Source organism: Sminthopsis crassicaudata, chromosome 6 (assembly GCF_048593235.1).
Source record: "Sminthopsis crassicaudata isolate SCR6 chromosome 6, ASM4859323v1, whole genome shotgun sequence".
NCBI lineage: Eukaryota > Metazoa > Chordata > Mammalia > Dasyuromorphia > Dasyuridae > Sminthopsis > Sminthopsis crassicaudata.
In genome coordinates, this window is record NC_133622.1 from 173,438,680 (window position 1) to 173,464,149 (window position 25,470).

General features: G+C 33.8%; 1 protein-coding gene across 7 annotated transcripts in view; it reads right to left on the reverse strand.

Moving 5' to 3' along the window:
* The window catches only part of BLTP1 (bridge-like lipid transfer protein family member 1), a 232,472-nt gene that overhangs the window by 202,341 nt on the left and 4,661 nt on the right, over positions 1-25,470 (reverse strand). For all 7 annotated transcript variants that reach the window (XM_074274114.1, XM_074274117.1, XM_074274118.1 and 4 more), the window contains 4 exons: positions 9,925-10,042; positions 7,814-7,930; positions 6,223-6,301; positions 3,861-3,925 (listed from right to left, as the gene is read on the reverse strand). In XM_074274114.1, coding sequence (XP_074130215.1) covers positions 3,861-3,925; positions 6,223-6,301; positions 7,814-7,930; positions 9,925-10,036 — 373 coding nt within the window. In that variant the 5' untranslated portion in view covers positions 10,037-10,042. The remainder of the gene's footprint in view (positions 1-3,860; positions 3,926-6,222; positions 6,302-7,813; positions 7,931-9,924; positions 10,043-25,470) is intronic.

Below are 25,470 nucleotides of genomic sequence, written 5' to 3' on the forward strand. Positions count from 1 at the left end.
ATCTTAAAGAAGGGAAAGGGACCTGTATGTGCCAAAATGTTTGTGGCAACCCTCTTTATAGTGGCCAGAAACTGGAGAGTACGTGGATGCCCATCAATTGGAGAATGGCTGAATAAATTGTGATATATGAATATTATGGAATATTATTGTTCTGTAAGAAATGACCAGCAGGATGATTTCAGAAAGTCCTGGAGAGACTTGCATGAACTGATGCTGAGTGAAATGAGCAGGACCAGGGGATCGTTGTGTACTTCAATAACAATACTGTATGATGATCAAATCTGATGGATGTGGCCATTTTCAACAATGAGATAGATGAACCAGATCAGTTCCAATAGAGCAGTAATGAACTGAACCAGCTACACCAGCGGGAGAACTCTAGGAGATCACTATGAACCACTGCATGGAATTCCCAATTTCTCTAATTTTGTCAGCCTGCATTTTGGATTTCCTTCACAGGCTAATTGTACACTATTTCAAAGTCCAATTATTTTTGCACAGCAAAACAACTGTTTGGACGTGTATACATATATTGTATTTAATTTATACTTTAACATATTTAACATGTATTGGTCAACCTGCCATCTGGGGGTGGGGGGGAAGGAAGGAAAAGTTGGAACAAAAGGTTTGTCAATTGTCAATGTTGTAAAATTACCCATGCATACATCTGGTAAATAAAAACTATAAAAAAAAAGAAAGAAAGAAAGAAAGAAAGAAAGAAAGAAACAAGATTTTCATCAAACTTGCTTCAAAATTCTTTCCCAATTACTATAAACTTTATTTCCCCCATTTATTCTATTCTTTCCTTTCATTGTGTTCTTCCTCAAAAGTGTTGACCAATGGGTCAGAATGGATATGACTGGATCAGATGTGCCCCCAATGTGCCCTCTCTTCTACCAGCCTCCCCACTTCTTGTATTTCCTTCCCCTTCTACTTTCCTGCAGGATAAGATAGTTTTCTTTATCCATATTAAGCTATGTATATTATTTCCTCTTTGAGCCAATTCTGATGAGAATAAGGTTCACTCAGTTTTCCTCCCCTCCCCTGTAAAAGCTTTTCTTTGCCTCTTCTAGCAGATAATTTTCACCATTCTACCTTTCCCTTTCTCCCACAACATTCCTCTCACCACTTCATTTTATTTTTTAGATATTATCCCTTCATATTCAATGCACACCTGTGCCCTCTATCTCTTTACATTTTATTAATAATTCCCTTATGATTTCCCTTTGCTGATTACCTCCTCAAGCTTCTCCTGAGTCCTGTATTTGAAAATCAAATTTTCTATTTAGCTCTGGTCTTTTCATCACAAATACTTGAAAATCCTCTTTTTCATTCAAGGTCCACCTTTTCCCCTAAAGAATTATACTCAAGTTTTGTGGGTAGCTGATTCTTTATTCTAACCCTTGCTCTCCAGAACAGCATATTCCAAAAGCTCTCATCCTTTAATGTAGAAGCTACAAGGATCTTGTATTATCCTGATTCTGGGAGTTTGAGGATTTGACTATAATATTCCTGGGAGTTTTCATTTTGGGATCTCCTTAAAGAAATCATTGGTTGATTCTTTCAATTTCTATTTTACCTCCTGGTAATGTCAAAAACTATTTTCGTGATAATTTCTTGAAAGATCATGTCCAGGCTCTTTTTTAATTTTTTTTTTTTTTGGGGGGTGGGGATCATGGCTTTCAGATAGATAATTTTGAAATTATCTCTTCTGGATCTATTTCCAGGTCAATTTTTTTTTTCAATGAGATATTTTGCATTTTCCCCTATTTTTCATTCTTTTGACTTCATTTTATTGTATTGTAATTTCTCATAAAGTCATTAGCTTCCATTTGCTCAATTCTAATTTTTAAGGAATTATTTTCTGCTTTGTAAAGCATTTTTCTCCATTATCATTTTGTATTTTCTTTTGCATCACTCTCATCGCTCTTCCCAATTTTTCCTCTATCTCTCTTATCTGATTTTCAAAATCCTTTCTGAGCTTTTCCATGACCTAAGACCAATTTTTATTTTTCATGATAGCTTTGGATGTAGCAGCTTTGACTCCTACTTCTAAGTGTGAATTTTAATCTTGTCACCATAACTTTCTATGGTCAGAATCTTTTTTCTGTTGTTTTTCATTTTCCCAGCCTATTACTTGGCTTTATGTTTTGTTAAAGTAGGGCTATTTCCAGGGTAGAAGGTGCAAAATCCCAAGCTGTTCTCAGAAATCCTACTAGTAACCTGTACTGTGAGCCAACATTGCTACCCAGATCTGAATATGGACAAAGCAAGAGAGTCCTGTGACAGAACCAGCAAAGAGGCCCCCTGACCAGCTGTCTCCCCCCGCCTCCACCCCATAAGCTATGATCTCTAGAGCTTTGGCTATTGCTACCTGTTTCTGCTGCCACTGTTTTTGATTCAATGGCTCCCAAAGCCCAATTATAGTTTGCTGGTGCCCCTCTTGCATCCTAGTACACCAAAAGTTTCCTGCTGAATTGTCCTTGGCCTTGGTGGGATGAGAGGTCTGGAGATCCCTGCCACTGCTGCCAGTTTAAAGGTCCATTGCCTGGGTTATGCTGGCCCAGCCTGCATTGTAATTGCACTCCAGACCAACCCAAATGCAACAGATTCCCTCCTGCCAATCTTTCAAGGCTGTCTTTTTATGGGTTCTGACACTCTAAAATTTGTTTAGAGTCATTATTTAAAGGTATTTAGAAAAATCTGTGGGAGAACTTGGGCAAGTTCCTACCTTCACTCCACTATCTTCTTGAAAATATTTTCAAAAAAAGTGTGATATTTTTAAAAGAAAACGTTTTGGTGGCAGCTTGGTGTGTCAACATCTTTCTTATTTTGTGAGAAGCAGCTACTGTTCATTTCTCTGATATGCTAGGAAAGGAAAGGAGAATAAGGAGAGCAATAAAAGGGAGAGGGGCTGTCTTGTACATAGTTAATCAATGTCAAAGAAATCAGAATTGCTTATAGTTGTGTTTCCCTCCTGCTTGGGAATCTGGAAAGTATAAGGGCAGCAACTTGCATTATGATCTATGGAAATATCCCAATCTACTATTTCAGGAATTATTTCCATAAAGCAAACAAATGACATTAAATCCTCACGTTCAGCCTCTGACACTTCCTAGTTGTGTAACCCTAATCAAATCAGTTAGCCTGTCAACCTCAATTTCCTTAATTGTAAAAATGAGAATAGCAGCATCAACTGCACAGAGCTGTTATGAAGACCAAATGAGACAATATTTGTAAAGCATTCACACAAGTAGGTGCTATGTAAATGCCAATTTCCCTTACGTAAAAGAAACTTCTCACTCTGAAAAAAACATGCAATGTAAATATGGTCTTAGAAACACATATTAAAGCTGATATTCTTTGCAATTTTATGCTAATCATATTCAAATGGATCACTGGGAATTCCTCTCAGGGAGATATATCCCATGTTATTGGCTTTTGCTTATTTCCTCCCACAAGGGGTCTACTCAAAATACTGGCAGCCTCCCATTTCTCCTGGCCTTTTCTGAATTTCCTTCACCTTCAACTATCCAATAAAAATAGAAAGCATATAATCTATATTCACACACACATTTAACCTATGTGGTAGTAAGGAGTGGGTGGGAAATCAAGGCACGTTATTTATATTTCTCCTTAAATAAATAAGGAAAGATATCTGCCTCATTACAGAGTTCTTAAAAACAGCAAAGAATGTACATTAATTCATTCATACTGTTCTGTATCTGTTTTTTTAATTAATATTTCCATACGTAACCCAATGTAAACCACTCCAATATCCTTAAATTTAAAAACTGATAATTCAAAGTATGTCATGGAATAGGACTGAATATATATTTTTTTAAAATGGTAAAACTCACCATGTTGCTTCTGTTTGGGGTTATACATTTTCCACCACCGAAAAATGATAAATCCATCTTGAATTCTGAATAAGATAAATTACAAACATATAAATATGTACACACATGTACACATATATACACAACACCCCAGCTTTGTACCTAAATATAATCCACAATTAGCTGTGCCAATAGACAATACTAACCCAAATTTATCTAAACTACATATGGCCTTTATATACAAACTATCAATAAGGGGAGGTCCCTTCTCCTCCTATTCCCCTCCCATCAGCAGGCCTTGCCATCCTCTGTTCAATCTGCCCTGACTCTTCCACCAATCATCCCCAGTCTTATCACCTCTATGACTCATCTCTGTTTCTCATTCAGTCCCAGAATTGGGGAACAGAAATTTGGCAAACATTATAGGGAAAAGATGCTGTAGGGCAGGGAGAAGGATGGGACATATATGTTTTACTAATGCCTATTGACTTTGCCTACTATTGTTCTCACAGCCCCAGCATCTCGACTTCTAGATTATCAGGCATTTAGGGGTGAAGTGGAAGGGGAAGGTGGGTTACTCTGAGTTTCCCTTAGATGGTAAAAGAAAAGTGAGAAGAGAAAGGAAGATGACAAACTCATTCCCTACAAGCTCCCAAGACTTTTCCTCACGTTGCCAGTTTTCCTTCCCTTAATAAGCTAGAAGTCCAAGCTCCTCCAAAATCTTCATCTCTACCCTCACCAATGACTTCTCTACTACAGAACCTTCCATGTGCAAATAACCCCACTTCCAATGCCAGGAAAGGGAGGCACAAATTTCTCATCCTGTTACTAAAGCTGCAGTGGTGTAAGATGATGACAAGAAATATAATATATTCCTAAAATACCAAAAATCAAGTCTGACATGATTTTTCAAAAAAAAAAAAATTGATATGATTTTGTGATCCCCTGACTTTGGGGGGGAGGGGAGAGGAGAAGGAGAGAGGACTTCTGTTCTAACAGTAAGTCAGTATATCCTAAATGTTCTAACTTTGGAATCTGCCTCCCATACCCAATCTGTCTGATTCTGACCACTCCTTAGTAAGATAGCTTCTGGGGAAACTCCCACAGATCAAACTCCTGGAACAATAGTAAATAGACCACTCTTCAAATCATTGCTGACGTAATTTTGTCAGTAATAATTTGGTCAAAAGAACCAAATTCTGCAGACCACTCCTTCCTACCTATGAGCCATGGAATATGATTGAAAGTGGTATAAATATATTTCCTAGCTTCTGTTTCTCTGCTGAATTCCCTTATAATTTAATCCACTTGTAATGGCATTACAATTACAATAAAACTTTGCCCCTTGACTGGGTTCAAGCCTGCAAAATCTTTTGAGACACTTCATGACACCGGTTTGGGAGCCTAAACTTTTGAGTCTCCCCTTCCCAAACTTGTTATAAATGGTAGTTATATTCTACATTCTAACTAACATTGTAATCAAAACACATTATAGGTTCAAACAGACTTTTTTGTGCCACTGATCTGAGAACCTAATAAGAATGAGAATATTGTTAAAGAAAATGTCTTGCAACTCTTAAACAAGCTTCTGGTTGGACACAGCCTGGCATCATGCTAGCTGTGTGAATTTCACAAAGCTGTATCACCTCTTTGGGTACCAAGAAATGTTCAAAGAGTTTCCTTATTCCTTCGGGGATGGGCTGTTGTGAGTAGCAATAGAGGGGTCTCCAACCCTATGTAAGGATGATGATGATAAGTCTAATAGAAAGAAGAGTTTTTATAAGTTTTTTTTTAATTAACAGAATGGGGACTCCACAAAAAGTCAATGTGATTTCTAAATGAATATCCATGAAAGTTTTGATGAAAATTTTGAAAGTTTGATGAAAAAAGAAAAAATGGTGCTTTCTAATAGCACCAATTTTCTAATGGTGCTATTGAGAAGCAGAATGAGTTGCTTTAGGAGGTTTAAGGAAAATGGTTCAGGTGTGTTATAGAGCATTCTTGTCCAGGTATAACTGGGACTATATGACCTCTGAGGTCCATTGCAATATTTTCTGCAAATGGGATGTTGTGAGTTTAAGCTTAAAAGTATTGAAGATTCCCCAAATATGTACTCATTCTGATTTTCAGATCAATAAAATTTTACTTTTTATATTAAAATTATCTTGGTTTATAGATACCTGGAAGCCCTAGAAACTGAAATTTTATATGTATACAAGAATATTTAAGTCTTAAGATTTAGTCAAGAACATAATGATGTGAATCAATTTGTCTGATAAATATATCATTATTAATAAAACAATGAAACAAGGTACAAATTTATCAGCTAGGAATTTGCATCAAGTCATTATTCATTTGTACAAGTTAAAAAATTTTTTCTCACCTAACAGACATATCCTCAGTGATGTAATAGATTTCTCGAACCATCACTTTTCCAGAAAGGACAGAAAAAGAAAACGAACCTGTTGGAAGAAAAAGGCCAGAAGAGTCATCTTTTAGATGTAATTTCATTATGAGAGCTATCCAAAAAAACATTAAGAACTTTCAAAATAAATTATTTAATTTCTTTATTAGTTCATCATCTTTCCTATTTTACTAAAGTTGAAAAATAGTAAAAATCTCACTAATTCAGAGCAAATGAAAATGCAAGTTTTAATTATTGTAAAAACAAAGTTAATTTTCAAAGAGATTAAAATGTATTACTTCCTCAAGTATTTATAGAAATTAGAAGTTTTATTAAGTAAGAATGTCCTTTCATAAAAATTTTTTATAACCAAACTTGCTTAAGATAAGAGGAAAGCACACCAAAGTTAGGTGTCAGTAATAATCTGGTCAAGAGAACCAAATTCTGGAGACCATTCCTTCCAACCTATAAGCCATAGAATTAGCATATCTATGATTGAAAGCTGTATAAATGTATCTCCTAGCTCAAGGCATGTTCCATTCCTGCTCTCCCATTAAGTTGATGTGTGACTGTGGGCATGTATGTCATATCAGCTCTAGGATTCTCAGCTTCTATATCTCTAAAATACAGTCAGACAATTCCCAATATTCCTTTGAGCTTTCAAATTCTATCATCTAAGTAATATTGCCCTTCTCAATTAGACTATGACATTGTACATTAAATGTCCATTTCCAAAGTGAAGATAAGGATGTGTTTCTTTGAAGTGTTTCTTTTCACTTCCAATCCAGTTATATCATCATCTTTATTTTCTACAGAATGATGCATAGGAAATTAAAGTTAAGACAAGAATTATATCAAATTCAGAATTATCAAAACCTAATTGAGGCTTAAGAAATCAATAATCTGGGATTTAGAATGTGCTTCTAAATGATTTTTTTTTTAAAAAGACAGAGACCCTCACATACTTTTAAACCTCACCAATTCATAATTTCTTTGGTATGAATATTTAGACCACCAAAGATCTCAATGGCTCTACAACTTATACTACTATTTATCAGGCCCTCTGCCTGCTTCTTTCAGGTACAACAAAGAACAATATGGTTCTACTCCAATGATTGATGTAGAAGCTGAAGAATATACAATCACTACTAAGAAATATGCTGCGTAGGAAAAACTCCGTAAAGCAGATGAACCATTATGAAATATAACTTTCAGAACAAATGTAAAGAAATATGTTTCCCCCCCCTCTGAGGCTGGGGTTAAGTGACTTGCCCAGGGTCACACAGCTAGGAAGTGTTAAGTGTCTAAGACCACATTTGAACTTGGGTCCTCCTGAATTCAGGGCTGGTGCTCTATCCACTGTGCCACCTAGCTGCCCCAGAAATATGGTTTTATCAAATACACTTTTGAGTTGGGGAAAAGAGTAGAACAAAGAGATTAAGGAATCAAATTTAAAGTGAGAAGGGGTCATGTAGACCAACCCCTTCATTTTATAGACAAGGAAAGGGGACATTGAGAAATTAACTGACTTACCAGATTGAAAGAGATAGACAATTCAGGAAGAACTTACCAATATGGATGTAGCCATTCTTGTACCATCTGTTAAGAACTAACGTTAAGATAAGTCCAACATTCCGGGAATTATAATAAGTGAGATATATAATCCACCCACAGGACAAAATTGTAGCTGTTAAGAAAAAATGAACAAGTTTTTCATGCATTTTTGTTTGTTATCTTCAACTGTACATGGCAAATTAAGGAGGAAAAAATTTAAAAGAATGGCAATTCAATTTATTTCTACCATAGTCGTCATTCACATGTAATTTAGTAAATGGGACTTTTGAACCATATGGTAATTTTGGCTTGTCTATTTCTTTTCCTTTCCTTCAAAGATTAGTCAGTAAAGGCAAAAAGCTAAGAGCAAATAGTTCTGAGCAGCCATGGGACAGTGTCCTCTCTCTGACCCTCACTTTCCTTTTTCTTCCTCAGCAGTTTCTGCCCCGGCCCATGAGAACAACATGTCTTCCTCCTTTCTTCTGCATGCAATCACACACCTAGATTCCAGATTCAATTCCAAAGAAGTTCTTCTCAACTAGGCCTTCACCATTAAAAAAACAAACCAACAAATAAAAAAAAAAACTTCTCATGATATTTAATCAACAGTCTGTATCACAAAATGGATAGAAATAAGAGCAACTTCAGTCTAATTAGAAACTTACTATATTAAATATAGGTTGCCTTGTACTTGAAACTTTGTGGCTAATTAGCTAATAACCTACTTTTAATGAAATGTCATAGAACAAAAGAGTAAAAGTGATGTTCTACTGTGACTTCTTCAGTGAAAATATAGTTCATAAATACTCACATCTGTGATGTCTTGAAACACAAAATCACAGAATTTTACAACTGGAGAAGACTTCAGCAAGCATCTGGACCAGAGGCCAGCAAACTATGACATGTGAGCCAAATCTTCCTGCCATTTTTTTTTATGATGCATAAATTAAAAGTGGTTTTCAGATTTTAATATAAAATTTTACATGATAATGATTTTTTAAAAAATATTGTTAACATTATTAAATCATGAGTTCCTTAAGAGCAAGGTCCATTTTTTTTTTTTGGTATTTGTATCATCAGCACTTAGTACAATGCCTGGCAAACAGTAGGTACTTTTAAAATATTTACTGACCAGCAGAGATTTTTCTCCCCGTTTCCCACTAACTATACTATTTTTGGACATCTTTTGATTTCTCCACCATGCATTCCTTCCCTAGGAAAATCTCATTATCCTGCAAGACTGAATCTGCCTACTCGTCACATCTCCTCAGTATCCTACCTTTGATTGGAGGATTTCTATTTAAAGAGGGGGCTTTGTAATTTTCCTTCCCATTTCCCACCAGTTACAAGGATTTTTAAAACATCTTTGGAACTCTGCATCATGCCCTTTCTTTACCCCATCCTCATCTTTGCTTCCTTTTTTGTGTTATCTATACTACATTAGATTATACACTTCCTGAATGGAGGGAATATCTTTGTTTTAGGAGTTTAATAAATGTCTATTGAATGACTGACTTAAATATGAGGAGAAAGGAAAATGGTCAGGGAATCATGCTTTAACTTAGACAATCAGCTAATGAATCACAGGCATTCACATATGAGAGCCAATGGATGGTAGGTAGACCGACTTGTCTTTCCCAGCAGCAATAGTAATGCTGATTTGATTATCACTCTATTAAATACTATTATATTAATAACATTTATGGCTCCTATGATACCACATTTCCATAAAATTATGTTTTTGCGAACTAACATAAGATATTATTAGCACAGGTATACCGGTGCCTATTATAATCTGAAGTGTCATAATACCTATATACATCTATGTCGTACATATATAGTATTTAATTGCCTTAACCTCCCCATTAACATTAAATAGAGGCAATGAGTAGTATATCATACATCATAGATAACCACATAAATGCTCTCTTCCAACCCTTTTCAGAACAATTCTTTGGCACTACTAGAGTTTTAGTCTTCTCAGAAAAGACATTCTCAAAAGAATTGAAATATATTTTCTCAAGCAATGATTTAGCTAAAAAAAATTTACAGCATCAAAATAGATGTGTTTTCCGCATTTAACAACTTATCTAAAACATGGTAAGACAGAATAAAAGTTTCACTTACCTACAAGAAGCCAAACTACATTGGAGTTATGCTCTGTTAGAAAATCTTCCAATTGAGTGATACTTGGAACAAAGCTATCATTTTTCCTTTGATCCATTGTGAGAATCAGCATCTAAGGCTAAAGGAATTCAAAGTCTTAAAATTGAGTAACACATAATGAATAAAACTGTCAGTGAAATCATGCAAGAAGAAAATGATAAACAGGTTAAATTGCATTTGATCACATTTTGCTTTTCACAATGAATAAATACCAAATGTGGAGTGAATACTAAAAAGAAAAAGGATATAAACAAAGAAAAGATTCTAAATGAAAGAAAAGAAACTAGTCTCTCTAAATAGATAGTATTTCTACTGCTAACCACCCTTCAGTCTTAGTTTAAATATAGCCTTAGGCAAATAATGTGTCAACTTCTGCAAAATATTTTTTGTTTAGACTACTCTCTTACAAAGCCACAAAACAGGATAACAAGTTGGATGGCAGTATTACCAATAGCATTAAGAAATAGTGATAGAATGCTTAATAGAGCTAATTATTTTAATCCTAATAAAACTGACCAAAAATAATCAGTTCAACAAACATTTATTAAGTTACTAAAACTACTATGTAAAATACTATGCTAGATGAAACAAAACTGATAATAAAACAAATCACCAAGTTTTGTTAATATTGAGATCTTTGGTCAAAGCGATATTCTGATATAATTTGAAATAAAGCATAGTTATGACTTGACATGAATTAGCTAGTTAAATTAGTGGTGAATCAAAATACAGAATTCAAAATTCTTATTTTTAGTATCATTAAAAGGGCGATTATTGTGGTGAGGAAAAAACACTGACTTTGGTGACCAAATTTTGAGTAGAGTCTTTACTCCATCAGATGCTAGGTTTGTAACTTTGAACAAGTTATTGAATATATCAAAGTATCTACTGATTGTCATTTAATCTCTCAGTTACTTCATCATAAAATGGGGGCTATTAACCTTTAGTACCAACCTTCTCAGACTGTGAGGTTTGAAGGCTCAGAAGGAGGAGAAAAAGGAGGAGGAAGAAGAGGAGAAGAAAGAAGACGAAGAGGAGAAAGGAGAAAAGGTAGGAAAATTCCTGTACTCCTCTATTTTTAAGAAAACTTCTAGGACTTCTCCATAACATATACTGCTTATTTTTAGATACTCATTTTATCATATTTTTAAAATCCTTCTGTTCCTATATTTTATAAGAGTTTTTAGCAACAATAAATGTGGTACTCTGTCAAAAACTTTTTTTCTGCATTTAATTCTCCATAATGAGGAAGTGTCAGATTTGTTTTTAACATGATTAATTAGGTTGGCTATTTTCTCAAAATTAAATATCCTTGTATCATTGGTATAAACCCAATTTATTCATTAATGATTTTGGCTTGAAGTTCTCATTCACTGTTTTACCTTTCCATAGCTTAGTTACTAAGACTAGAAAAGTGTTAACTTTGGTGTAAGCTGTACTTCCAAAGTTTGATAAAATTCTCTTGTGAATACATCAAGTCCAGTTCTTACCTCCACCCCCACCCCCCCACCCCCGTCTCTTTTGATCTTTTTTTAACAGCTAATTTTATTCCTTTTATTTAGTTTAGATTAAGATCTTTAGTTGGTATTCTTCTGTTAGACAGAATAGTATATATCTTTCAAAATTGTCTTTATATTGTTGTTATTGTCTCAATATTAGTTTTGCTATATAAAATGTTCTGATTCTATTTACCTCACTTTGCATCAAATTCACATAAGTCCTAGATTTTTTCTGAAGCCACTTGTATCATTTCTTATAGCACAATAGTATTCAGTACCTTTTTCTAATTGTTTTTTAAATTCCTGTCCATTATCTGCTCTTTCTCTTTTATTGATGGCAATGTTTAGAGATAACTTCTAAAATATTACTTTGGCTCATGTCAAAATTTTGTAATATTGTCTTACTATCACTATTTTTAATAAAAGCTATTGTTTCTATGATTTGTTTTTTGACCCATGGATTCTTTATGATTTATTTTGTTTTCAATTAATTTTTAATCTTTCCTTCAAAGGCCCTTTCATTTGTATTTCTGTAGTTGTAAGATTTTGTAAAAGTGCCATGCACAGCTAAGAAACAAGCATATTTCTTTCGATTCCCATTCAATATTCTCTACAGGTCTATTGTGCCTAACTTACTAAATTCTATTCAGGTCCTTCACTTTTTTGTTTCCTTTTTTTTTTAACACTGATCTAAATTTTAGTGGACAAACTAAGGTTCCCCACTACTACTCCCTATTTTTTCTCCCTAATGCTCATTTTATTTTTCCTTTAAGAATTTAGATGCTGCCCCATATATGTAGAGAATTTATATCAATTTGTTGTCTATTCAGCAAAATGTAGCTTCCCTGTTTATTTTAATTAGGTCTGTTTGCTATTATTTTATCTGAGATTATATTGCTACCTCTGCCTGTTTTACTTTAACTAAAACATAATGGATTCTGTTCCAGTACTTTATTTTAACCTTGTTTGAAGCTTTTTGTTTAAGGTTTGTTTCTTATAAACAACATATTGTTGGATTCTAGTTCCTAATATAAACTGCTATCTTTTGTTTTACAGATAAATTCATCACATTCATATCCACCACTGTGAGTGCTAACTGCATGTTTTTCCATCACTTCTCTTAAGTTTTTTTCTTCTGTTTCCTGACCCTGCTTTAAGAGTTTCTTTGGTTTCTGACTAATCCTTCCCTTAATCTACCCTCTTCTTTTTATTCTCCTTTCCCTCTTGAGTTTTTGTTGGCCAAATGTATTTTGGTATGCAAGTTACGTGCATGTGTACTCTTCTCTCCTTTGACCGGTTCAAATAAGAATGAGGTTCAAATGTATTGGTCTACCTGCCATCTTGGGGGGAGGAGGGGAAGGAGGGGAAAAATTAGAACAAAAGGTTTGGCAGTTGTCAATGTTGTAAAATTACCCATGCATATATCTGGTAAATAAAAACTATTAAAAAAAAAAAAAATGAGGTTCAAGTGAGACTTTCTCCAGCCAGCAGCCTGCTCCTTGTTGTATAGATTTCTACTTGTACTATGTTTATAGGAAATAATTGTCCCTATTCTCTCACCACTCCTTCTAATATATTCCTCCTACCCTTCCCTTTCCATTCTTCTTTTAAGAATCATTTGCAAGGGGCAACTAGGTGGCTCAGTAGGTACAGCACTGGAACTAAAATCAGAAGGACCTGAGTTCAAACTAAATAAATAAATAAATGAATAAATAAATAAATAAATAAATTAATAAATTTAAAAATACTATTTTATTGGATAAAGTACTCTTAAGTCATAACCTAGATCATTTTTTTATTATTTTATAATTATAATTTTTTGACAGTACATATGCATGAGTAATTTTTTTTTTTTTGCAACATTATCCCTTGTATTCTTTTTTCCAAATTTTCCCCTCTCTCCCTCTACTCCCTCCCCTAGATGACAGGCAATCCCATACATGTTAAATGTGTTACAGTATAACCTAGATACAATATATGTGTGTAAAACCAATTTTCTTGTTGCATGGTAAGAATTGGATTCCAAAGGTATAAGTAACCGGGGTAGAAAGATAGTAGTGCAAACAGTTTACATTCAATTCCCAGTGTTCCTTCTCTGGGTGTAGTTGTTTCTGTCCATCGTTGATCAACTGGAAGTGAACTGGATCTTCTTTATGTTGAAGATATCCACTTCCATCAGAATACGTCTTCATACAGTATTGTTGTTGAAGTGTATAGTGATCTTCTGGTTCTGCTCATTTCACTCAGCATCAATTCATGCAAATCTCTCCAACTTCTCTGTATTTATCCTGCTGTTCATTTCTTACAGAGCAATAATATTCCATAATGTTCATATACTATAATTTACCCAACCATTCTCCAATTGATGGACATCCATTCATTTTCCAGTTTCTAGCCACTACAAAAAGAGCTGCCACAAACATTCTGGCACATACAGGTCCCTTTCCCTTCTTTAGTATTTCTTTGGGATATAAGCCCAGTAGTAGTACTGCTGGGTCAAAAAGTATGCACAGTTTGCTAACTTTTAGGACATGTTTCCAAATTGCTCTCCAGATTCTTTCACAACTCCACCAACAATGCATCATTGTCACAGTTTTTTCCCACATCCCCTCCAACATTCATCATCATCTTTTCCTGTCATCTTAGCCAATCTGACAAGTGTGTAGTGGTGGTCTCTCAGAGTTGTCTTAATTTGCATTTCTCTGATCAGTAGTGATTTGGAACACTCTTTCATATGAGTGGATACTTTCAATTTCATCATCTGAAAATTGTCTGGTTATAATATCCTTTGACCATTTATCAATTGGAGAATGGTTTGATTTCTTATAAATTAAGAGTCAGTTCTCTATATATTTTGGAAATGAGGCCTTTATTATAACTTAGATCTTTTTGCCTTTTGTAGGAGTTTATTTCAAGTTCTTCACTCCTCTGAAATGGTACCTACTAAATCTTGTGTGATTCTGACTGTAGCGCCTTAGTACAGACTCTTTGCTGGGTGCTTGTGATATTTTTGCTTTGGGCCTAGGAGCTCTGAATTTGGGCAATAATATTACTGGGAATTTTCATTTAGGACTTTTTCAGGTTATTGGAGATTCTTTCCATTTCTATTTTGCCATCTGGTTCTAAGAGATATGGGAAGTTTTCTTTCATAACTTTTTGAAAAAGGATGACTACACTCCTTTGTTAGTTGTGAATTTACAAGTAAAATTCAATGATTCTTTAATTATCTTTCCTTTATAATCTCCAGGTCAGCTGTTTTTGCTATTTGTTTAAATTGATTATTAAAATTCTGATGTCTTATGGCATCATTAGCTTCTATTTGGTCAATTATATGTCTTCCTGGTAAGATTTCTTATCTTTTGTTTCAAGCTGCTAGATCTTTTTTTCCTTTAGAAAACATTCTTTGTTATAAGACATGGTTCTCTGGGAGGGCTAATGGAAATGCAGGTGGCAATGCAAGCAAAGTATAAACAAGAAATTAAATATATATATATATATATATATATATATATATATATATATATATATATATATATATATATAGAGATGGATGGATAGATGGATGGATATATTTTCCCTTAAAAGAACAGTGGATGAGAGCCCCTAGCTTGGACTTTAGCTAATCTGTGGCATGACTAGGCATATCACTCCTTTTGGATGTCACTTTCTTCATTCAAAAAATAAGGAATTTAATCCAGCCAAGCAATTATCTTCCAAATATTTAAACATTCTATTGTTAAAGGACTGTACAGAACTACAGAAACTTAAAATCTGAATTCTTAAAATTAAACAAGTAAACTAAATTAAAAAATTAAACAATAAAAAATCATTTTCTAAATATTTTAAAGCCAATTAAATTAAAATTTTAAAATATTATACCTAATAACAGTCAGTAGACTGAAAAAAAAAAAAGCAACTAAGAACATTACCACCAACTTAAATACTTTTCAAATATACAGAACTTTTATGTGTTCTCATTACACAGATTAAGGTTGTCTTCATTAAGAGTATTAATAGGAAACAAGGAGGCTTTTATAAGCAATGTAAGAGGGAACAAGGAGGCTTTTGCAAGCAATTGATAACAATGGACCACATCTTTACTATTCCACAAATGACTTATAGATGTAAAGAAAACAAGATCCCACTGTACTTGTTTGTTGATTATGAAAAAGCATTTGATTTAGTAGAACAAAACACCTACATTAAGAGTCTCTTCCAATAAGAAATCTCATATCTATATGACAGCAAAACCATTTAACATTCCTTGAAAGATATAACAAAATAAATGGATCTTTCAACCACACTTTATGCATCAACTTTAGGGAAAGCATAAAACAGGAAGATTTATGTTTCCCAAGGTGTATACTACTATAAGAGATATATGAAATCCAGCACAGAATGGTTAAGATCCTTCAGATACTCCTCCTTGGTTGCATCTGGTCTTGGAATAAGGCAGTATCTCCTAGAAGATATCTAAAATCATTGAGTTTAGTTTGACCCATAACAAAGGAAACATCATATAGATGAACAATGTCAATTTATTTGAGACAAACAACATATAATAACAAGTTAGGCCCATGGTTGTACAGGAGGAAGTGATTAACCAAGGTTAGCTTTAGGAACAAGTGTATCTACTGTCAACCTTCTTTTCCTTCACTTTCACACCTCCACTCAGTTCTCAAACTTTGTAATTGGTTTTTACTGTTCTCTTCAAGATTAACAATGAATTATAAATTATTCATTAAGATGGCCTTATTTAAGTCCTCATCCTCCATAACTTCTTTCAAAGATTTGATACTGCTGAGCTTCCTGCTTTTACCTCTATCCCCATCCCACCTCTCATAAGCCTTTCTTGATGCTGCCTCATTTTCATTCTTTTCTTCCTCATCTGGCCACTATTTCTCAGTCCCCTTTGCCAGGTTTTACCTTTATTACTCTTTAGCCTCATAGAGTCTCTGTCCTGGGTTCTCTTATCTTCTTTTTCTACACACTCTCTCAGTAATTTTCATCAATCTCCAGGGATTCAGACATCACCCTCCAAAACAATCCCCTTGAGAGCGACCTCCTATTCTTATCCATAGATCCTCATGCCTCATATCTACCAGAGAGCTGTGGGTCTCTTTGTAGTACTCATCTTTAGCTATTAGGAGGCAGTACTATCCATATCTTGCTATCTAGCAAAATCAGTAAAATGTTAATAATGAAAAGATGGGATTGCAGCTTTTTTGGGAAATAAAAAAACTTTGAAATTTCCTAAAAGCAATACAGCTCACTTCCATTTGCAAGCTCTCACAGATTTATAGACTGACAGACAAGCTCTAGAAGGTAACCATTAAAATGTAAATTGAATCTGGGTCAATAACATTCTTGATTCACTTAATTCTTTGCAGTGTGGACAGACAAACCAACCCCTTTTAAGTGAATAGAGATCTCTTCCAGGGGCTCTGAAATGTCTTTAGGGCTTGGCAATCAACACAACGGCAGACCCAAACAAGATCCCATTAGAAGATCCCACTAACCTCAAGTAATTCTAACTTAATATAGGCTCTGCATTAAATCTCCATCACAGTGGCAAATATTCTTTTATGGCTCACCTGTCTATTAGCAAAGGTTCACTGACCAGATTACTTCTGCTACTTACAGCTTCTAAAGAATTCTGAGTGATTTCTGTGTATACTACTATACAAAACATTCAATGGTATACTGATAGAAAAGAGCAAATATAGAACATTTACAAAAAAATTACATAGTGAATGGTACCCTCAATATATAAATGGGCAAAGAACTGATTTCAAAGAAGAAATTCATAATAGCCACCATGAAAAAAAAATGTTATAATTAGAAAAGTGCAACTTTATAGTTCTACTTCCAACCTATCAAAAATATATATATATATTTTGCTATTAAACTGGGAAAAATAACAAGAGGAAAATGTCAGTGCTCTAAAGTGCCTGTAGGAAAACAGATACATTAAAGCACTGCAGGAGCTATGAAATGTTCTAGTCACTCTGGAAAACAATTTAGAATCATGTTCTGAAAGTTACTAGACTATGACCATTTGACCAAGCCGTACTATTTGCCCCAAAGAAATCAAAATAAAGAGGGGGAAAAAGTCAATATAGACAATATTTTTGACTTTTTATAGTAGCCAAAAATTGGAAGGTAACGATCTGTTTGTACATCAAGCTAGAGACACTATTGTCTCTAGGATAAAACATAACTCCTCTGATTGGCATTTCCAGCTCTTCAGGACCTAGTTCTCACCTAACATTCTTACTTCATTATATGACATTTTCTTCCCCCACTTTATGTTCAGCCAAACTGGCCTCCTACTTTTGCAATAGCTGTCCACCATGCCTAGAAAACATTCTCTCCTCACTTTCAATACAAAGAATCCCTCTTTTTCTTCAAGAGTGCACAAATATCACCTACATAAAACTTTCCTGATTCACCCAAATGCTTGTGTCCTTCTTCCCAAACTTCCTGTATTTATTTTGTATTTCTTCTGTGTATATTTTTATATGTACTGCTTGTCTCTTTATCTGAAATGTAAACTCCTTTAGAGTGAGGCCATCTAGCAAAGTGTTTTGGCACATGTACTTGTTCCCTAATTGAATTAGATTTCTTCCACAAATTATTTTGCATTTATTTATTTGTAAACAGATTGCATAGCTCCCCTTAAACCTGCCCTAAGGGCAGGAACTTTTTCAATTTTTTTAACTTATCACTCCTCATCCTAAATACATTTTCTTCCACACATTGGATGCTAAACTAGTAACTAATTGGAGAAGAGAAGTAAAAGAAGGGGTAAACACTAAACTTTCTAACATAAGAAACTAATTAAAATGTTTATGTCAACAATAGAAAATTGATGAAACTATAGGGAAGTAATAGTTTTGAACAGGCTGAGTTTGAGGTGCTTATAGACTTACAAAAAAAAGGAAATGTATTCTTGGCAGATATGGGTAAATCTGTACCTTAGAAAAGGTCAGAACTGCAGATAAAAATATTTCTGGTTATTGCCCTTATTGAAACTTTAAAAAGTACTGGTTATATATTATATTAGCAACATTTTAAATATTCAAATACAACTTTACAACTTTTAATGTTTAGGTGCTTTATACCAGAAAAAAAAAAAAAAAAAAGTGGTCTAAAAATAATCAAAAAGCATTTAATGAAGGCCTATGTTGCCAAGCCCTGAAGATACAAAAAAAAAAATAAAATTTTTAATTAAAAATAAGATAATCCCTACCTTCATGGATTTACAATATATTCTATTGCCTGATAAAAACATAGCAATAAAGATAAATTCTAGCATTTCTGGAAATCTATAAATTTGTGTCTACATGAGGGGGAATAGTGAGATATTTGAGGTTAAAAAACAGTGAGCATGTTTGGTTTATATCCCAAAGACATTCAAAAAAGGGGAAAGGACCTATTTATACAAAAATATTTATAGCAGTTCCTTTTGTGGTATTAAAAACTGAAAATCAAAGGGATGCTCATACTGGAGAATGGCTAAACAAGCTGTAGTATATGATTGTAGTGGAATATTATTGTGCTCCAAGAAATGACAAGCAAGATTTAAGAAAAACCTGAAGTAAACAGAACCAGGAGAAGGTTGTATACATCAGCAACAATACTGTTTGGTGAAGAACTATAAATGACTTAGCTATTCTCAGCAAAACAATGATCCAAGGACTAATGAATATCTCCAAAGAAAAAACTGATGTGGACTACAGACTGACACACTATTTTTCACTTTTTTTCATTTATTTTTTATTTGAGTCTTCTTATACAAATATGGAAATGCTTTACATAAATCTACATCTGCTTACCCTCTTTGTGGGGTGGAGAAAGGTACAGCATTTGGAACTTAAAACTTTAAAAGGTTACAAAAGAAAAATAAAGAAGTAAATTAAGTTGAAACTTTGATAGTAAGACCATATAAGTGCTTGGTTAAAACCTCAATGATTAGGAACAATTTCATTTTCTCAAAGAATCAACTGAGAACACAGAGGGTGGTGCCTATTACACAGACAGTGAAGGGATTTATTACATAGGATTATTTGTTGAAGATCAAAAAACATTACTGTGGTTATGTGAAGTCATTCTTAATATCTGTTTCCCAGCATTTAAACAATATGTGGCAAACAGCAGGCACTTAATAAATACCAAGTGATTGGCTGATCACTTCTATGCCTAGTTAAGTTGTACAAGCTAAGGAAGAACAGTTTTGGACATTCCAGTTTGAGGTACTAATGGACATACAAAAGGAGATACATTCTTGACAGATGTGGGTAAATCTGCATCTTTAAAAAGGTCAAAACTGGAGATAAAGATTATTTCTTCTGGGTTATTGCTCTTAATGAAACTTTAAAAGTAAAATGAAATGGGATTTCAAAATTTTAGCAGTATTTTAGAGATTCATATATAACTTTAGAATTTTTAATGTTGAAGTCCTTTGTATCAGAAAAAAATGTCTAAAAATAATCAATCAACAAGCACTTAATGATTAACTTAATGATTAATTATTAATTACATGCCTGAAGATACACATTTTTCTTAAATTAAAAATAAGATGGTCCTTGCCCTCATGGACTCACATATATTCTCCTGCCTGATCAAAGCATAGCAATAAAGGCTACAGTTGCACAAGATATGTTCTTGTACAACTTTTTCCCTCTATCTTCTCTCATATTTTTATAATATTATCTTTTATATTTAGATCATAAATTTCAATATGGAATTTATTGTAATATGTGGTATAAGATAAGATGCTGGCCCAAGGCTAATTCCTTCCAAACTGTTTTTCTTAGCAACTTTTACTTTATTCCAGCTGTTAGCAAACATGAATTTATTAAAACAAAGGTTACTATGATTATTGCTTACCTTTTTAATACAAAATAGTTTTGAAAATTTTTTCTTTACTTTTATAAGACAAATGATTTCATTATACGAAGGCCATAATTGTAGTGATAAAAGAGAAAAATTAACATATCCTTAATAAAGTTTTATTTAATGGGATGATACCTTTAGAAAAACAAAATCTCTTCCTCAAATGACCAGAATGTGATTCTTACTCATGAAAATAACTAAAAATCATAAGGAGAAATAAAAACTCATTTCAACATGGCTTATCTAAAGAGAAAAGGCTAAAAGCAGCATAACCAAATGCGATTTTCTAGAAAACCTGGTCATCCTGAAAACTGATTGCCTATCTTGTTTGGGGAAAAAGGGGAATTTCTGGGGCATGCAACAAAGATGTTTAAAAATCCAACTACTAAAAAAAAAGATTAAAGATGTCAACCCTTTCCCAGGAGAAAAGCCAAATTTAGAGTTGGAGAGATAACCTAATAAATAGATTAACCTCTAGAAAAATTTGTAAAACATTTAAGTATTAACATTAATTCTGGGGCAGCTAGGTGGCGCAGTGGATAGAACACAACCCTGAAGTCAAGAGGACCTGAGTTCAAATATGATCTCAGACACTTAACACTTCCTAGCTGTGTGACCCCGGGCAAGTCACTTAACCCCGATTGCCTCAACAAAAAAAAAACAAAAACAAAAAAAAACACATTAATTCTGAATTTTCAAAGCATAATGTGGAATCTATCTGGGATTAATTATATTAATTTTGAATTTTCAAAGCATAATGTAGATAGAACCTAATAATTTGTACCTTCAAATACGCTTAAATTATAAATATAGTAACAATTTCAGAATGTAAATTCAAAAAATGTTATATATATATTTTTTATCTGAACAAAGATACCTCAGAGTTTAAATATAAACTCCAAGACTCCATAAGACTCTTGCTCTGAATGAAATGCCCATGATTCTGGACAAATCATCATGCCTCTCTGGATTTTAATTTGGATCATACCTGGCTTAATCAAATCAAGACAATAAACATTTATTAAGCATGTACTATATGTGCCAAGCACTGAGTGTATATGGAAAGAATGGCAAAAATAATCCCTGCCTTCAAATAGCTCACATTATAAAAGATTCAGTGCAAACAAGGTAAGCCAGGTAAAATGCAGACAGAAGAGAATAGTAATGTCACAATCCTTGGCAAAACTATAAAACCGACCAATTTTAGAAGCAATAGATCAGATTTTGTGATTACAAACCACTTGCACTTTCTATTAAAATAAGATTAGATTTGTTTTAACAAATCCTGACTTCTAAGTCTTCAAAGCATCTAAAAATTTCATTATGGCAAGTGTTTGGAAAATAATCAGAAATCACATCAATTTAATTTTTAAAACACCATGTATAACAAAGCTTCCACAACACTACATAGCTTATAGTATGCTTTGTTATCATCAAAGTAAGACATGCCTTCCAACTTTCTTTCATCTTTTCTTACTTCAAACAATTCTAAATTTATTTAAATACTAAAATGAAACAATTATTTAAAGCAATTTATCAAAAATAAGCCTCTTCTCTCCCTCAGTCCCCCCAGCAAATGAGTTAATATTTGGAAAGCATTAGCAAACACTATATACTCATTCCTTCCCTTCCCAAATCAATAGGCTTTCTCTAATATTATCAACAAAACCCAGCAGAAGAATATAGGAAAAAGGAATTCTATTCAAAATAATCACAAAACGTATAAAATATGTAGGAATCTAGACACACATAGAACATATATAAGAATTACTCTACCAAAATGAAGAAAGGTTGGATTAATTTATTAAGCACCTAGTATGTATCAGGTATTATGTAAGCACTTTATAAATATCCCAGAGATCCTTACAGATCACGGACTTAAAGTTGAGAACCTCTAATTTAGATCAATATTTTATAGCATAACTACAATAAACTCCAAATGGACACATGATCAAGATGTAAAAGGCCACATAACCCCAACAAAATGGGAAGAAGTAATTGAAAAATTTCACAACCATAGATACAGGAAGAGTTCTTTACTAAACAAGAAAAAGAAAAGCATACAGGAGAAAAATTGGGCACCTAGGAATATAATAAAATTAGAAAGTTTTTACACAAATAAATCATTGCAGTTAGAATTAGTAAGGAATACTTACAGAGATACAAAAGGAGATGTACATTTTCAGAAATAGCCATGAATGAATTTGTCTTGCTTGTTTATAAGAGAGAGCAGCCTTTATTTTCTAAGTCAGCCAATATGCATTTATTTATCGCATATGCTAGGTGCTGTGCTGAATTTTAGGGATACAAGAAAAGTTTTAAAATACTCTCTTTGTTCTCAAGCTCACAAAAGTAACAAGGTGCACTCAAAATCTAGAGAGTAGACAGTAACCTCTGAGGAGAAGCATCTTATCCTGAGTGTGAGCTAAGCATGAAGGAAGCCAGGGCCATGAAAGGCTATATTCCTGTGTCAAAGGAGTAAAGAGGACACATGAGAGATGGCAACAGATTGGCTATATGTGGGGAATACAAATAAGAAATGGAGGCAAAGGAAAACATAAGGGAGATAATAAAGCTATCAAAAAGTAATAAAAGAAAGGAGTGCCAATGAATCACGTTAGAGAACAGAAGGAAACTCAAAAAGGAATACAAACATACAGTAATGCTGAAATTAACAACATATCAGATTAAATCTGAAACTATACACATAGTGAAAAATAATTGTTATAACTACTCTTTTTCTGTCCTTAACTGCATGGAGAAATGTTCATGTTTGTTGCCAATTTTCAAGTTTGCAATAATAAAAAGGGAAAAATTTTTCAAATAAAAAACCAGAAAATTCATGGTTTTTTGTTTTTTTTTTTAAAGCTAATAAAATGTTCAATCCCCTCCTTCAAAAATAAAGCACTTATTCTGCTTGGTTCAAGAGGGCAGAAGCAGAACCAACAGGTGGAATTTTAAAGAGGAAGAGATTTTTTATTCAAAATAAGAAAATCTTCCTATTAGAGCCATTCAAAATTAGACCATATTACTTCTAAAGGTAGTTAAGTACACCATCGATACAGATCTTTAAAAAAGAATGAAAAGGCTTTCCTGAAATAGTGTTCTGGGACACAAAGTCAGCAACCAGATGAACAGGTGTTAGAGAAGACATTGCTCCAGTCTATGGTGGGGATGGCAAGGAATAGCGTTCCTCAATCACTTCAATTTCTTTTTTTTGGCCAAGTCAAGTTAACAAATATTTATTAATGCCTATTATGTACCAGGCTTTAGGCTAAGCACTGGGAAGAGACAAAGAAAGGTCCTTCTATTCTCAAGGAATTCAGTTTTCAATGAGGAGACAACATACAATCAGGTATGTACAAGTAAGATATGTACAAGGTAACTTGGGAATGGTCTCAGAGGGAAGTCATTAGATTAAAGAGGACAAGGAAAGGCCTCTTATAGAATTTGGAACTTCAACTCAGACTTGAAGGAACTGAGGAGAAGTAGGGCACAGAAACAAGGAAAGCATTCTAGGCAAGGGGAACAGTCAAGAAAAATGGCCAGAGGTGGGAGATAAAACTTCATGTGCAAGGAAAAGTCAAGAGGTCAGTCTCCCTGGACTACAGAGTATATGAGGGGATAGGGAAAGAGAGTTTGATATAAGAAGCCTGGAAAAAAAGGAATGGGCCAAATTACAAATAGCTTTTAAAGATAAACAGAGGATTTGAAGTTACAAAGAGCCACTGGAGCTTACTAATTAGGGAGATGACACCATCAGGACTTAGTTTCAGGAATATCACTTAGACAGCTGATAATTAGAGGACAAGAGACCTAGGCAAGAAGACCCAGCAGTAAACATTGCAACAATCTAAGAAGGAGGTGGGAGGGCCTGCACCAATTACGGGGCAGAAGAGGTGAGAAGGGAATGAATTAGAGAGATGTTTTCGAAGGTAAGAATTATAGCATTTGACAACTGATTAGATACAGAGATCGAGAAAGTGAGGAGTCAAGAATGAACCTGGGTGACCAGAAAGATGGTAGCATCCTCAGCAGTAATAGGAAAGTTAGGGAAGGGAAGGCTTAGGGACAAAGAAAATCAGTTTGTAGCATGTTGAGTCTAAGATTTCTATAGGGTATCCAGTTAGAAATATCTAGTAGGTAGTTGTACACGTAAGACTTACAACTGAACAAATAAGGAAAGCTGAATCCATGGGAGCTAATGAGATCACCAAGCATAATAATACAGGGAGAACAAAAGAAGGCCTCCTCTATAACCTCCTTCCCATGATGCAGTTAAGTGTGCTCCTCTCTCTTTTTCAATTCTGGAATCATGAATTCTGGTCCTAAAAACCCTGCTGCTACTGTTTCTGAAGGTGCTGATCCACTCCCTATGACACTATTCCCACACCCCCAATAATATTCCAAACAAAAATCCTTGTCCACGGTCACCATTCCTTTATGAGTGTTTTTTCTACCATTAGAATGCAAATTTCTTAAAAAATTTATACAATAAAAATAGCTACCAACAACAATATTGCAAAATGTAAAGACAATTTCAAAAGTTTTAGAAATATCATCAATGACCAACCACAATTTCAGAGGACTCTCATGATGAAACATGTTAATGAGGCGAAGCTCTCAGAAGGTAGACATACTTTTCTTTGCCAGGTCAATGCTAGAATTGGTTTTGCTTGACCATACATGTCTATAATAAGGACTATTTTTCTTCCTTTTTTTCTCAAGGAAGAGAGAAGGAAAATAGGAAGTAGAAAAGGTGGATTTTATTTTACAGAAAAATTAATTTGAAAAAGAGAATCAGAATTCCTTGAGGACAAGAATTGACTTTTATTTTGTATTTCTGCCCAAAGCTTACTCAGCAATTGGTGCCTAATTCCACTTCATGAAATACTTTTTCTTTCATTCAAATATCTGTTCTTCAGGAAATTCCAAGATCATTCACAGACAATTAAATTTTAATGGCAGTCTAGTATTTAGATTAGTACATTTCTAATTTTCATTCTTCTCTTCTAGCATTAAATAATTCAAAAATGCTCAGCATGCTCCAATTTCTGATTTTTCTTTCTGTTAATGAGATGAGATACCTTATTATTTCTCAACCTCTTTC